Source organism: Falco biarmicus, chromosome W (genome assembly GCF_023638135.1).
Source record: "Falco biarmicus isolate bFalBia1 chromosome W, bFalBia1.pri, whole genome shotgun sequence".
Lineage (NCBI taxonomy): Eukaryota > Metazoa > Chordata > Aves > Falconiformes > Falconidae > Falco > Falco biarmicus.
The window spans coordinates 10,127,111-10,142,097 of record NC_079310.1 but is presented as its reverse complement, the minus strand read 5'-3'; the positions used below and the strand labels follow the sequence as shown (position 1 = coordinate 10,142,097).

At 43.6% G+C, this 14,987-nt stretch overlaps 1 protein-coding gene across 4 annotated transcripts in view; it reads right to left on the bottom strand.

Moving 5' to 3' along the window:
• LOC130141938 (transportin-1-like) overlaps window positions 1–14,200 on the bottom strand; it is a 77,954-nt gene extending 63,754 nt beyond the window's left edge. Inside the window, exons 1-3 of one of the 4 annotated variants that reach the window (XM_056323233.1) lie at window positions 13,893–14,200; window positions 13,615–13,728; window positions 10,469–10,544 (exon numbers count right to left, since the gene is read on the bottom strand). In XM_056323233.1, the coding sequence (XP_056179208.1) occupies window positions 10,469–10,544; window positions 13,615–13,719 (181 nt within the window). In that variant the 5' untranslated portion in view covers window positions 13,720–13,728; window positions 13,893–14,200. Of the gene's footprint in view, window positions 1–10,468; window positions 10,558–11,184; window positions 12,706–13,614; window positions 13,729–13,892 lie in introns of those variants that run through there. The other 3 variants (XM_056323236.1, XM_056323235.1, XM_056323234.1) reach the window with 3 other exon arrangements.
• Window positions 14,201–14,987: the final 787 nt, after the last annotated feature.

Sequence of the window (14,987 nt, the reverse complement as noted above, 5' to 3'; positions counted from 1 at the left end):
CAATCACCCAAGTGGTAGGAGTAGGAGGTGCAAAAGCCCCAAAGCAGAGTAAAGACTTGATTACATTGCAGTTTGAAGACGGACAGGCTATTGTAATTCGGCCATACGTAATGCAACTCCCACACACATTATCAGGGCTGATTGGATGGGATGTTTTGTCACAATTGTGTCTAGTTATGACAACTGACCAGCATTTTGCACCACGGCCACTGATCGGCAGCCACCCATACTGAAGATTACATGGTTAACAGAAAAGCCAGTTTGGGGAGACCAGTGGCCGATAACAGAAGAACGGCTGTGCATTGCTGAGGAATTGGTGCAGGAACAACTGAAAGTAGGTCATATTCGACCTTCTACAAGTCCTTGGAATACTCCTATATTTGTGATACCAAAGAAGAATGGGAAATGGCGACTCTTACATGATCTATGGAAGGTTAATGATCAGATGTTAGCGATGGGAGCGTTGCAACCTGGTCTTCCAACTCCTACGATGATCCCTCAGAATTGGCAAATTGTCGTGATAGACTTGAAAGACTGTTTCTTTACGATTCCCTTACATCCTGACGACACGCAAAGATTTGCATTCACTCTGCCATCAATAAACCGTGCCGCTCCAACCAAATGGTATGAATGGGTTGTTTTACCACAAGGAATGAAGAACTCTCCTACGATGTGTCAGACTTTTGTAGATTGGGCACTTGTTCCGGTATGACAACATTGGCCTCACGTCCTGATCTACCATTATACGGACAATATTTTACTGGCCGCTGAACAAGGGATTTCAGATGATCAAATGAAATGGCTTGTTGATCACCTTCTATCATGTGGTTTGGTTGTGGCGCCTGAGAAGGTTCAACATTTGGCCCCATGGAAATATCTAGGCTGGCTCATCTCGGATGCTCAAATCCAACCCCAAAAGGTAACACTTACTACACAAATAGCTAATCTGCATGATGCTCAAAGGCTTTTAGGAGATCTACGGTGGGTTCGTAATATAGTTGGCCTCACTAATGATGATTTGCAACCATTCCAATCCTGGTTGCGTGGCACCGAAGCCAACAGTCCTCGAACTTGTTCACCAGAACAGCGGGCTGCCCTAGAAGTTGTGTCCTGCAAGGTTCAGACTGGCTGGTGTGGTCGCCGAATGGCAAATCATCCGTTATCTTTTTTGGTTTGTGATGTTGCCACTTCACCTTTTGCCCTTATTTTGCAATGGCAAAAGAAAAAAGGGGAAAATACAGCAATCGTTTTAGAGTGGTTGTTTTTGCCATTGCAACCCAGACATCGTATTTTAAGTCACCCTGAAGCAGTAGCAGCCTTGGTGAGAAAAGGAAGAGACAGGATTGTTGAAATTGATGGGACTGAACCAGCAGATATCAGTATTCCAGTCCGTGGTGATGATTATGAGTGGCTCCTGAGACATTCAACAGCCATACAAGAAGCCTTGATGGGTTATACAGGTGTTGTACACAACAACCGGCCAAAAGGACCTCTCTGGAAGATGTTAGAACATTACCAGTGGATTGCGAGACCGTTATACTCAAAAAGACCAGTTGACGGGCCAACGGTGTTTACAGATGCAGGGCAAAAGAAAAAGAAGGCTGCGTGTGTTTGGCAATCCGATAATCAGTGGCAGAAACACGTGATCACCGGTGAACCATGGGACAACCTTCAAACCTTAGAACTGAAAGCAGTGTGTTGGGCATTGGGAAGCTGGAACAATACACCTGTAAACATAGTATCAGACTCATTGTACGTAGTTGGTGTAGTACAGCACATTGAAGATGCCTTGTTGAGAGAGACAAAGAACCAACATCTTGGTGAAATGCTTATACGACTGCATAGTACTCTTCGATAGAGAAAACATGAATTTTGTATTATTGCATATTAGAAGTCATCAGTGGACCATTGGTTTTGGCGAAGGTAATGCTAGAGCTGGTGAAGCAGTCAGCTGTCTGGCAATAACTCCTCCAACAAATAAGTTTGAAGAAGCTCGTAACAGCCATGAGACGTTTCATCAGAATGCAGTCTTTACATCAACAGTATCAAATACCCATAGCAGATGCAAAGGGTATTGTCCGCTCCTGTCCTCAATGTAGTCATCATGGACCTGGTTTAGGGGTGGGCACTAACCCAAAAGGTCTGAAGGCACTTCAGGTTTGGCAAATGGATGTAACACATGTACCTGACTTTGGGAAGCTTAAGTATGTGCATGTCACAATTGACACCTATTCTCATTTTATATGGGCCACTGCACAAACCGGTGAAAAGGCATTACATGTGGAGAGATGCTTAATGTCTTGTTTTGCTGTCATGGGAGTACCTGTAGAAATAAAGACAGACAATGGTCCAGCGTATAGTAATCAACGAGACGCTAGGTTTATGACAACTTGGGGAATTAAACATGTTAAGCGAATTCCTCACTCCCCAACGGGGCAAGCAGTTGTTGAAAGGGCAAACCGTACCCTGAAGGATTATCTTCAGAGACAGAAAGTATGGCAGGACATAGATGTAACTAAACGGTTGACTAAGGTGTTGCTTACCTTAAACTCTCCCTTACGGAGGATAGAGAGGGACCACCTGTTGTTATACATCACCAAACAGCGCAAGGGAACCAAACAACTACAGTTCCTGGTTTGAATGTTTTGTATAAAAATATGGCTTCAGGCGTATGGGAAGGACCTAATCCGGTGTTATTTATCAGTAGAGGTTATTTTTGTATCTCCACAGATAAAGGACCTATATGGGTCCCTAGCAAGTTTGTGTGACCTGTATGTCAAGATCAGAAGACGGAAGAGAAGACTCAGAGCGAGCAGACAGAATAAACTGTCTATGTTTTAAGGGATGTAACCCACAGGTATTATGCCAATGTATGCTATGTGGGGTAAAACGGTTCTGTAAGCCAAAGCTTAAATGTAAATGGTGTAAAGAGTGTATGTGTTTGATTAGTAACCGGGCATGAAGCAAGAGAAAGCATACGACTAGTGTAATACCATGCTGATTGGAGACAGTGTACATCATCAGAATCTGTGATAGCACCAGAGATTTGTGGTGTGGAATGTAAAAAAAAAATAATAAAAAATTGTGGAAATTGTAGGAGTAAACATGTTTGAGTGGTGGACTTGGTTTATGGTCTTGAATTTTCTACCCATTGGCCACAGTATTTTTGACATCTTGCCTAGGACAAACATATGGGTGACATGGGCAAATATCACGGGGGTAACAGACTTTTGTTTAAGTCTGCAACAGGCAGACAACCCCTTTAGAACTTGTTTAATTGGTATTCCCCTGCAAGAGAATGAAACAAATGTTGATGTTTTTTGGAATGTTAAAACAGTGGATCGGACTTCCAATCAGAATGGTACATGTATGAGTCCCAATGGGCAATGTTTGGCCTTCTATGCATAATGCAGCGTGGCAGAAGACAGTTATTGAGAATTTAAATCAGCCACATCATTTACCTTTGCAGGAGTTAGACCAGGGGTCCTCAAACTTTTTAAACAGGGGGCCGGCGCGCGGATGAAGTGGCAGGCAGTCATCTGCGGTTGCTTGGTTATCCCCCCCAACCCCTGTGAGGGGGGGGGGGGGGGGGAGCAGGGGGGTTCTGTAAATACTGGGGGCCAGATTGCGGACCCTGGGGGGCCGTATCCATCCCACGGGCTGTAGTTTTCGGACCCCTGAGTTAGACCTATTGGCTAGTGTTGTACCTGTTGAATATGTTAATGTTACTGCAACTGGTATGGCGGACTGTACCCACATGTCATCACCACGTCAACCCGTGAATGGCACTGGAGTAATTTGGTTTGGTGACCCGTGACAGTTCTGGCTAACACGTCAAGGTGAACGGGAGTTTTATACAGGGTTTCAAAACCTAACCGGTTCACCTATTTGGGGTGAACTGAAAACCGGGGGTTTCCATATAGATGTATCAGGGGGTTATCAGTTACCACCGGGAATCTTTCTGATATGTGGGGACAGAGCGTGGCCAGGGATTCCTTTGTATCCTGTCGGTGGACCATGTTATTTAGGGCGTTTGACTTTGTTTGCTCCACATATGAAAGACTTATTGAAAATGGCTCAACAATCTCACAGATCACGGAGGGCACTGCGCACCTTTGATGAAACATGTAATGACCGAGTCGATCTACATTAGAGTAACAGCAAATGTCCTGGCTTCCATATTTATGCTGGGGGCAACGGCAGCATTAAATACTAAGAATATACGAAGGTTAGCGGGCTGGGGAGAGAAACAATTTAATCCTACATCACAGATTTTAAGTTCGTTATTGCTTCATGTAGATAGTGTTAGGCATGCTACATTACAAAATAGAGCTGCAATAATTTTTTTGTTATTAGCACATGGACACGGTTGTGAGGATTTTGAAGGGATGTGTTGTATGAGCATTTCCAATCATTCCATATCGATGCACAAGAAGTTGTCACAAGTGCAGGGAAACATGAAGCATATTCTTGCTGATGATAATCCCTTTGATGAATGGTTGAGAGGATTGGGGATAACAGGTTGGTTAAAGATGTTATTGATGGAAGGAATATGCTTAGTTATAATCATTGCTGTAATGTTTTTAGTTTTTAGCTGTTTATTTTCTTGTTTGAAGAAAGGTTTAACATCTATTGTGAAACACACATGGGTTGTCCAAGAAGAAAAAGGGGGATATGTAGAGGGATTTTTTAAGGACCAAGGACATATGTTACCATTGTCCGGGTTGGACAACCCAGGCCTGTTAGTTGAAGCTGCAGAGCAGCTTTAAATTGTCCTGGGAACAAGCAGTGGGAGAAAGAAAACAAGCTATGCCCAAACAAGAAGCCAGGTGCAGAGCAAGTCCTGGGAACCACGAAATCAACATGCTCTCATCAGCACACTCTGATCAGGCGCCTGCAGCATGCTCACCAATCAGCAACACGGACGCCTACGTGGCCAGAGACTTCTATCCAATCACCTTTGTGTAAAGTCGGGTGAGCGGTCGGTTTAAGTTATAAATATGATCTGTTTGTTTAATAAAGGGGCACAGCCTGTAGCCATATTGGTGTGATCGTTGTGACTTGGCCGACTCTCCACGGGGGAACCCTCTTCAGTCGGCAGGACTTGCGACCCCATTGGGACCCACACTGGAGCAGTCTGTTCGTGAAGGACTGCACCCCCTGAAAAGGGTCCATGCTGGAGCAGTTTGTGAAGAACTGCAACATGTGGGAAGGACTCACGTTGGAGCAGTTCATGGAAGACTGTCTCCTGTGGGAGGGGCCCCATGCTGGAGCAGGGGCAGTGTGTGAGTAGCCCTCCCCCTGAGAAGGAAGAAGCAGCAGAGACAAGGTGTGATGAACAACCCCCATTCCCCATCGCCCTGCACTGCTTGGGGTGAAGAAGTAGAGAAGCTGGGAGGGAAGTTGAGCCCAGGATGAAGGGAAGGGTAGGGGGAAGGTATTTTTAGATCTGGTCTTATTTGTCATTATCCTCCTCCGTGTTAATTGGCAATAAATTAAATTAGTGTTCCCCGAGTTGAATCTGTTTTGCCCATGACAGTAATTGCTGAGGCATCTCCCTATCCTTATCTCAACCCATGAGCCTTTTGTCATATTTCCTCTTCCCTGTCCAGTTGAGGGGGAGTGAGAGCACAGCTTGGTGGGCATCTGGCAGCCAGCCAAAGTCAAGCCACCACATATATAAAGTGATCTAAGAAGCAGCAGCACCAATATGCACACACTCCAGAAAACAACTCATTAACAGAAGAGGCCTATAGGATTCTGAGCTCAGCTCAGGGGGCATTAAAAACAAAGAAACAAAACCCCAAAAAAACTAAGGCAGGGCAGTGCCACTACATTATCTGCCAGGTTTTATGCCTGCCAAACCAAGAAGGAAAAGCTACACTAACAGAGCATCTAAATGATACTTTCAATTTACAAACAAATTAGTAAACCCAAACTTCTTTCATTCAGGTATTTTTCAGTTAATCTGGACTCCATCTCAGCTAAGAAAGACCTCTGAGCGCCATGCCTCCTGGGAAGTACCTTCTAGAGACCTATATCTCAATCTTTAATGGCTTGGGATCGTATTTTATTCCATCAGCATGTCTACTGTCTGACTTCCAGGACTGTTGCGACGGAGGGAAGACACAGTCACTCAATATGAGTGATCAGCAGACTTCCTTTATTGTACCTTACAGTCACCTTTTATGCCTTGTTATAATTAGCTCATACATATTACAAAAGTTAAGCTCATTATTGGTTAGTTGCCTAAATACCAAGCCCGCCCCTAGTTTCTCTTCTGTAGTTATCTGTTCCCACCTGTAACATTCTTTTCCCACCGTGATCTTCCTGTTATTGTGTAACAAGAACAGCCGAGGATAGTGTATTTTGCTTTACTTCAGATAAGCTGAGAGCGATGTGCATTTTTGTCCAGCCAGCTGGACTATGTCTATGTGACCCTTTTCAGCTAGCCAGTTATCCACACAGGACTGCATGCTCTTTCCTCAATATTTTTCATATTCTGTGATATCTGTAACATCAGGGTTTGTCTTTAGAAATGCACAGTAGTTTAAAGAAAAAGAAAGGAAGTGCCTAAATCTAAGGCATGCATATATACCATAGCTGCAAGCCAGCCAGGCCATATATCCACTGATGAAATCCTAGCAGAGCAACACCTGTTTCCAGGAAGGTCCAAGCTTAACAAGGCCCACAGAAGTTAAAAATCAGGAAAAACACCACATACATGCATAGGCGTACCACAACAGACCTAAATCCAGCAAGTCATAAGCATGCAGACACAGGAGCCTAACAAAGCTAACACTGGAGGGGAAAAAAAAGTTACTTTTTTTTCAACTGAAAGTAATACCTCTGGTGCTAAAACAAAGCAAATCCCTAACCTACGCATATCTTAGAGGCAGGCCTCAGTGAAACAGCCAGCTTTGCAATGAAGTAACTTCGCTTGCAAATAAAAGTTTGTTTGCAAAGTTGTTTGTCTTTGGCCTGAGCCCTATGTATCTGCAGGCAACCTAGTAAAAAATCCATTGCAGTAAAATAATAGTATTCAACACACATTTTAATGAACCATTACAGAATTTTGTTCAACTTATTCATCACTGACCTGGATGAAGGGATAGAGCATACCCTCAGCAAGTCTGCTGATAGAAAACTGGGAGGAGTGGCTGATACACCAGGAGGCTGTGCTGCCATTCAGCGAGACCTGGACAGGCTGGAGAGTTGGGCAGAGATTAACCTAATGAAGTTCAACAAAGCCAAGTGTAAGGTCCTGCACCTGGGGAGGAAAAACCCCCTGCACCAGTACAGGCTGGGGGCTGACCTGCTGGGAGACAGCTCTGCGGAGAAGGACCTGGGAGGTCTGGTGGACAGCAAATTGCCCATGAGCCAGCAGTGTGCCCATGTGGGCAAGAAGGCCAATGGGATCCTGGGGTCCATTAGGAGGAGTGTGGCCAGCAGGTCGAGGGAGGTGATTCTCCCCCTCTACTTTGCCCTAGTGAAGCTTCATCTGGAATGCTGTGTCCAGTTCTGGGCTCCTCAGTTCAAGAGAGACAGGGAACTGCTGGAGAGGGTCCAGCAGAGGGCTACAGAGATGATGAGGGGGCTGGAACATCTCCCTTATGAGGAAAGGCTGAGACAGCTGGGGCTGTCTAGTCTGGAGAAGAGAAGACTGAGAGGGGGATCTTAACAATGTCGACAAATATCTTAAGAGTGAGTGTCAAGAGGATGGGGCCAGGCTCTTTTCAGTGGTGCCCAGTGACTGGACAAGGAGCAACGGGCACAAACTGCAAGACAGGAAGTTCCATCCGAATGCGAGGAAAAACTTCTTTACCTTGAGGATGACAAGAGGACTGGAACAGGCTGCCCAGAGGGGCTGTGGGGTCTCCTTCTCTGGAGACATTCACAACCCAACTGGACGCAATTTTGTGCAACCTGCTCTAGGTGAACCTGCTTTAGCAGAGGGTTGGACTAGATGATCTCCAGAGGTTCCTTTCAACCCTGACCATTCTGTGATTCCCACATTCAGGAGCTGTCACCTAAATGGTTCTTTAAGCACAGTTTTCTCAGCAGCTGTTTCAACAACTGAATCAAGGTTTAGTCATAGCTGCTATCAAATCAAGTGCTCTCATGCACTAGCTATCAAACCACCTTAAGTTCTATTGAACAAGTTGTCATTGATGTTGGAAGCTTATTTCCATGGCTCCTTCTGCTAGGACAGTATTGCCGTAACAGAAGTGTGAACTTCCAACAGTACAAATATCTCTACTTTGGTCTGCATTGTAAAGCACACTAGCTCTTTCCCCTAGTCAACAAGCTTGGCAAGGCTGTAGGATAGAGTGCTAAAATAGAACCCTCTTCAGGAGGAGAGAGAAAACAACATTTTCCCAGTTGTACTGAAGACAGTTATCTACCTGATAAGTTCATCACATTTTCCCCTACTGGTCCAAAAAGAAGATGCAAGAATATTGTAACTACTGAATAGCAGTTCTAAAAGTCTCTTTACCTTGCTTAGGCAGGACTAATGAGGGACAACAGAGGACTGTTGATTGGATTCAAAGCAAATCCAATAAACAGTCTTCTGTCATGCCTCATTAGTCCTACTCAAGAAAGGTAACAGGATAGTTGGAACTTGAGAAGTACTATGAGAAGCACCAACACTGGACTCAATTATGGCAGCTCCAATAGTCTGCAAGTTTCCTGAACTAGAAATACAAAAGTTAAAAACAGTTGCCTTGAACAAAAGAGTATGACTAAAAATGTCACTGATGCAAGACAAGAGCTTCTCTGAAGCAACAGCTGCTTCTCAGCAGTCTCGCAGAAGACCTACCTAATGTACCTGCAAGAGATAACAGCGCAGTCTGATCCCAAACACCTCTTCTTAGAGATTAATTTGCTACTTTTTCCCAGCTTGCTTGCTCCCCTCAACCTGCCAGATCCCAATCCCCCCCCCCCCCCCAGATTTAATACTTTAAAACAACCATTTTGCAACGGTTAGCATCTCCTACCCTTCATTCCATTCCAGACTGATGTGTGTAAACATTAAGGGAGGGAAGAAAAAAAAAAAAAGACTATCAGATAATCTCAGAAGATCTGTTGGAAAGAGTTTCTAACACATCACTATCTAGAACCTCAAGCTCAAGTGGTAAACAGAATGAAGAAAGGGAAATTGGCAAGCAAGGCACTGTTAGAAAATGGGGGGGGGGAGAAATGGAGCAACCCTCCCACCATATCCTTTGTACAAACTCCAAATCCCACTACCAGACTTACTCCATTTTTCTGTTAATGGTATAAAGCACATGAACAATTAAAGTATGATAGCATACTCATTAACTAGTATGGAATACTTTATATCTGCACTAACACCTTGCTCAAAAATTTAATATCCTGGTCAATCCAGGTCTTGAAAGCGCTCTCTCTCAAACTTGAAGTATTCCCCCAAGGCCTTAAAGATTATCAGATTTCCTACATAGAACACACAAAAACATTTGGATATACTCCAGCCTTCAAATATGAAAATATACTTTCCTCCTCCTCTCTCTTTCCTTCCTCCTGAAGTAAGCCAACAGCACAACCAAAACACTAGTTCAAATGTAATATAAATGTGGCCCTGTAACATTCAAAGCATCAGCAAGAACATGTAAATAAAACATAATTCAAAGTGAAAAAAGCAAGCATTGAAAAACTCAGAGGTGAAGCACTAGAAGGCAGAAACAGCACTGGTAGCAGGACACTAAGGAAAAAAACACACACACACCCCAAAACCAAACATGTTAAGTACAAACAAACATAAAGAAGACAGAAGATGTGCCAAAACAGATCTTGAAATAAGTCTCTTTCACTGGCAAAGACCTCACAAATCAGTAGCTATAGTACACCAGAAAGAAAGTCTTTCATACACCCTGATCATTACTAAGGAATTTACCAACTGGAAGAGGCTACATAGTATGCCATAAACAGTTTGTATCAAAGTCTATAAAAATAAGCCAACAGTAAGTAACTACATTTTATTAGAATTAAGACTTCAGAATTAAGATTCTGACAGACATGATCTTTGGAGAACTCTAGTATGTGATATTAAAAATATTTAACGGGTTAATTACTCGGGAGATCATGATCACAACTGGATTTTGCAGCACATTTTATAATATGTATAGTCATGATACATCACCATGAATTGCAATATTTTTCCACAATTTCACTATAGTCTGATAGAAGAACGATGCTCCCACATTTCTGGTAAGATTTCATAGAACATTTAGAATGGAATCTATTCCAAGACTGAAACTACAAGCACCAACATGTATCAGATCTTTTTTCATAAAGACTCCTGAGAGGAAGAGAGTTCTACATGAATATGGAGATCAACCAACCATCAAAATTACTATAGAAATCAGCTTCTTATTTCTTTCAAGCTAAATAAATTTTAAAAAAACCCAAAACACAGAATAAACCAATCATTATCTTAAGAACTTACCTTCAGACTTCAACTTTGTAAGAACAAAAATCAGGTAGTTGTTAAAATCTGGATATTGATTAAGTTGTTCTAGTTTCTGAAGAGAGAAACTGTTAAGGAAATTTGAATCTTCACACACAACATTTATGGCTTTCTGGATACTATGAGTTATGTACTACTGCATCAAACAGCTGTGACTATAAGCTCACAACATACAGAGTATGAACAATCTGAAAACAGTTACTGTAGTTTTCATACTGAAGCAGTAGCTTTTAGTTATGTTGAAAACTGAAAAAAGAATCCAGGGACAGACACAGAAATTAATAGATCCTTAAAAATATTTTCTCACACCCTGGTATTAATTAGTAATATGCTCAACAATATTTTAAGTCATAAGCATGTAGCGTCATCTTTAAGTTACTAAATCTACTATATATCAGTATGGCAAGCAATCAAGACATTTAACAAAATTTTTAGAAATAGTAAGATTGTTTGCTTCATAGGCATTTACTTTACTTCCTGTATAGCTAAATCTCTAAATAGTCAAAATCGTTAAACTTCTGCAAAATGTATCTCCGTTAGGACATTAATGGCCCTTCCAATGACCAACAGCCAGTGTCTCAATCACAAGCTTAAGAAACTTCATTTTTAGATATTTAGGCTGCTTGCATCAAGTAGTAACTTTGCTAGAGAAACCTACTCTCTTTCCACTTAATAAGAGAGTAAAGTGTACTTACCACATCTACAAGCTCCTTTGCTGTGAAACACAGAAGATGAAACGTGAACAGAAGGATGGTCACAGCAAGTGAAAAATAATACAGAACATTCTACATGGCCCCTAGAACTGAAGAAAAACACATCCAAAGATTGTTGTCAAAGGTGTCATGCCAAAGAGCTCTTTCAGGAACAGCCAAGAAGTATGGTAGCACATTTCAAAATGTTTTTCTTTTTCTCCAAGCTTCAGAAACATAATCACCAAAGCAGTCAAGTTGAACATTAACAACTGAATTCCAATGGCTCAAATAAGCAGCAGCAGAAGCAAGCAGAAAGAACTGAAAGAGCAGTATTAAATAGAAAGTTAATTAGAAAAACACCTAATCAGTCTAGGAATCAAAGAATAGCTTATAGGCCATATTTTCTTATCAATTTCTTCACCCACCTTAACTTTTTCTTTTTTATTCCAAGAAACATCTATATCTTCATTTGAAAAATGTTTGAAAGCCCTACCAATTCATAACTTTAGAACTCAAATGTAATAAAGTGAGGAGCATAAACACCTAAATATGCCAAAACTATGTCATAAATAAGATGAGACAGCCAACACACTGATAATCTTATTTTAAAAAATTAAGGACTGGAAGTACTTTAAATTTAAAACCATTAATCACCATCCTACACAGACATGCTACTAAGTGGTGATCCACAATACAACAGCCATCACAAATTTTTGTGGAAACAGTCTCAAAGGACACATTTATTTATTTATTTTTAATTTATAGGACATGGCCTGTCAAGTTGTATTAGAATATTTTCCCAAACTGATAATACGATAAAAATGTGCCATTTATCTAACCTTTACAAGCCAACATATAAGAACCTCCTTGAAAGCACAGGTATTTCAGCACAGCAGGGATTTACCAATGCCATTGAAGAATTTCAAACATCAGTTAACAGCACTTTTGTTCAGTAAATTTCTACTCATCTTCAAGACAGACAGCATCACCTATATTGCCCATTCTACACAAACTATTTTTCAAAAAATAAACTAGATGCCATTATTTGAAGCAGAGCTTTAAAACGTAATTTTACATGAAAGCTACACTATAAACACTGATGCTATAAGCACTTTTGTATTTGAAGTACTAAAGAAGAGCATCTGTTTAAGTTTGGGACATTATCAGAACACTTAGCCACTTCTGTATAGTATTTTTCAAAGGAAGCAATAGCATCTTAAGAATCTGAAACATAGCTGCAAGAACAAGATGAAAACTACCTTCACCTTTCAGATAAGAACAGAAGTTTTCAAAAGTTTGACCACATCTGTTAGGAAAGCCTAGAAATCAAGCAAGTTTGGCTTCAAGCTAAACTTCTAAAAGAATATATGTATATTCTTACCTACATAAATGAATTCTGTTGTTTTCTGTTAAGACCTTCAAGCAAATGTCTTAAATAAAAAGGGATCAAGACACTAAACTCAAATACTTCATAGGAGAATATCCTTTCAGAACTTCTAGATATTTTAAAAGCACTTATATAGTTACCTCAAGGAGTAGGAGATGGTAGATGAGAGCTTTATTTGTCAAGCCTTATATTTCTATTAGTCTTAACATAAAATTTTCCGGGGGGGGGCGAGAACGACAAACAACACACACGCTATGACACCCAAACAACAAACCAACAATCCACAACGCTAACATAAAATGCACTGCAAAGCTGCACAAGAAGCCACATACGGTAGATTTCCCCCTTCTCGTGAAACATAGAGTGGAATGAGCAGTATGCGTTTCAGGCTCAGGATTCTAGGCAAGCAGAAACATCCTCACAACGTAGCAAAATGCAGTGTCAGAGCCAGCAGGCCAAGGAGAGCATGCAGGCAGCGGCTCCACCAGGGACACTCCTCCCACCAGCTACGGCTTTCGCCTTGAATCCCAGCGCCAGATTAGATTAGAAAGCTCCCACTTTGCCGCAGTGGCGATCGGTACCCCACGCCGCATCGCCAACTCAGCTCGGTGGACAAGCGGCCCCCCAGCCGTCTCGGCGGGATCCGCCGCAGCTGAAGACTAGGAGCTGGCAGCGGCCCAGCGTGAGGTAAACCTGGGAAAGCAGCAGATACCGAAACAGCCACGCCAGAGCTAGGGCTTTAAAAATAAAAAAAACCCCGAACGTTGACTCCGGGCTTGCAACAGGTGCCCGGGCACCCGGCGGGGCAAGGCGGCCCCGCGGCCCACAGGCCACCTCGGCAGTTCAAACGCCGCGCCACGGCCACCCGCTACTGCGGACGCTCGGCCCACAGCACTCGCTGTGGCGGCTCCCCGGGCAGGTCCGGCTGCCGTGGCCGCGCTGCCCCCACCAGGCGCCCCCGGCCTCCTCAGCACTATTCCAGGCCGCCACAGCTCCGCTCTGCCTGCCCCACCCGCCCGCGCGGCGTAGGCCTCGACCAAGGATACTTGTTGCACGGCTCGCTGCGTGGTGGTGTCCGGGGACTGGGACTCCTTGAGCAGCTGCAGTATCTGCTGAAGCCCCTGTTCGTCTGGATTCCACTCATACTCCATCTTGGCTTGCTGAAAAACACCAAACGGCCGCGGTTAGCAGCGCAGCAGGCCTCGGGGGGGAGGGGAGAGGAAGGGAGGAGGAAGGGAGCAAACTAGCTGCGCGGCACCCGACCCACTCTTTCCCGTGCACCCCGCCAACCCCGAACCCAGCCCCACAAACGGACAACACTGACCTGCTTCTGCCGCCACCCGCTGCGCAGCACACAGAGCAAACTGAGTCACAGCAAATTTGCAATATGGCCCTAAGAGCCGCCTCGCGTCCTCCTGGGTCCTAGCGCCGGGCACGCCCCCGTCCGCCAGAGCCGCCTCGGGCACGCCGGCGTCGCCGTCAGCCTTTCCCTAGTGAGTCCCACGCCGTCAGGAGCCTGGGGGCGACAAAACCACGAGCCTCTCAATCCTGGGAGGCGGAAAACTGGGTGCTTCCTCCACAGCTCCTCCCAAGCACCACCCGAAAACAGAGACAAAGCTCCAGCAGCCCCGACGAAGCGCGACCCCAGCTCGGCCTCCTTGGGACAGTTGTGGCCGCGCACCCGCAGCGACTGGCAGCGAGCTAAGAGGCTGCCGCCCACGGAAGAGAAGCAGGGATGCAAATGGAGACCAAGGAGTTAGGAACACGGTACCTGCTATGCCGTTTGCTTTAATTCTACGTGATATGGTTTAATGCTGGGTATATTTTCGAAAGTTCTCAATTTCATATGTAAATAGGGAATAGGACCAACTACACAAGAATGGAGGAAAGAAACTTCTTTAAATTCCTAGTGTATCTTATCCTTAGCCTCAAAATATATTAGAGGAAATCTCAGGTCATAATTAGCAATTTTTGTGTATATAGAATAGAATAGTTCCGTTGAAAGGGGCCTACAATGTTTTTACAAAAAATATGTTCACTGAAAGGGTTGTCAAGCAAGTAGTTGAGTCACCATCCCTGAAGGTTAACATACTTGTAGCGTTGTGCTTAGGGACATGATTTAGTGGTGGATTTGGCAGTGTTGGGTTGACTGTTGGACTCTATGATCTTAAAGGTCTTTTCCAACTTAAGCAACTCTATGATTCTATGATCATCTAGTTCAACTGCTTGACCACTTCAGGGCTGACAAAAGCTTGTTATTAAGGGCATTGTCCAAATGCCTTTTAAACACTGACAGGCTTGAGGCATCGACCACCTCTGTAGGAAGCCTGTTCCAGTGTTTGACCAGCCTCTCAAGAAAGAAATGTTTTCTACTGTCAAGTATAAACCTCCCCTGACACAGCTTTGAGCCATTCCCACA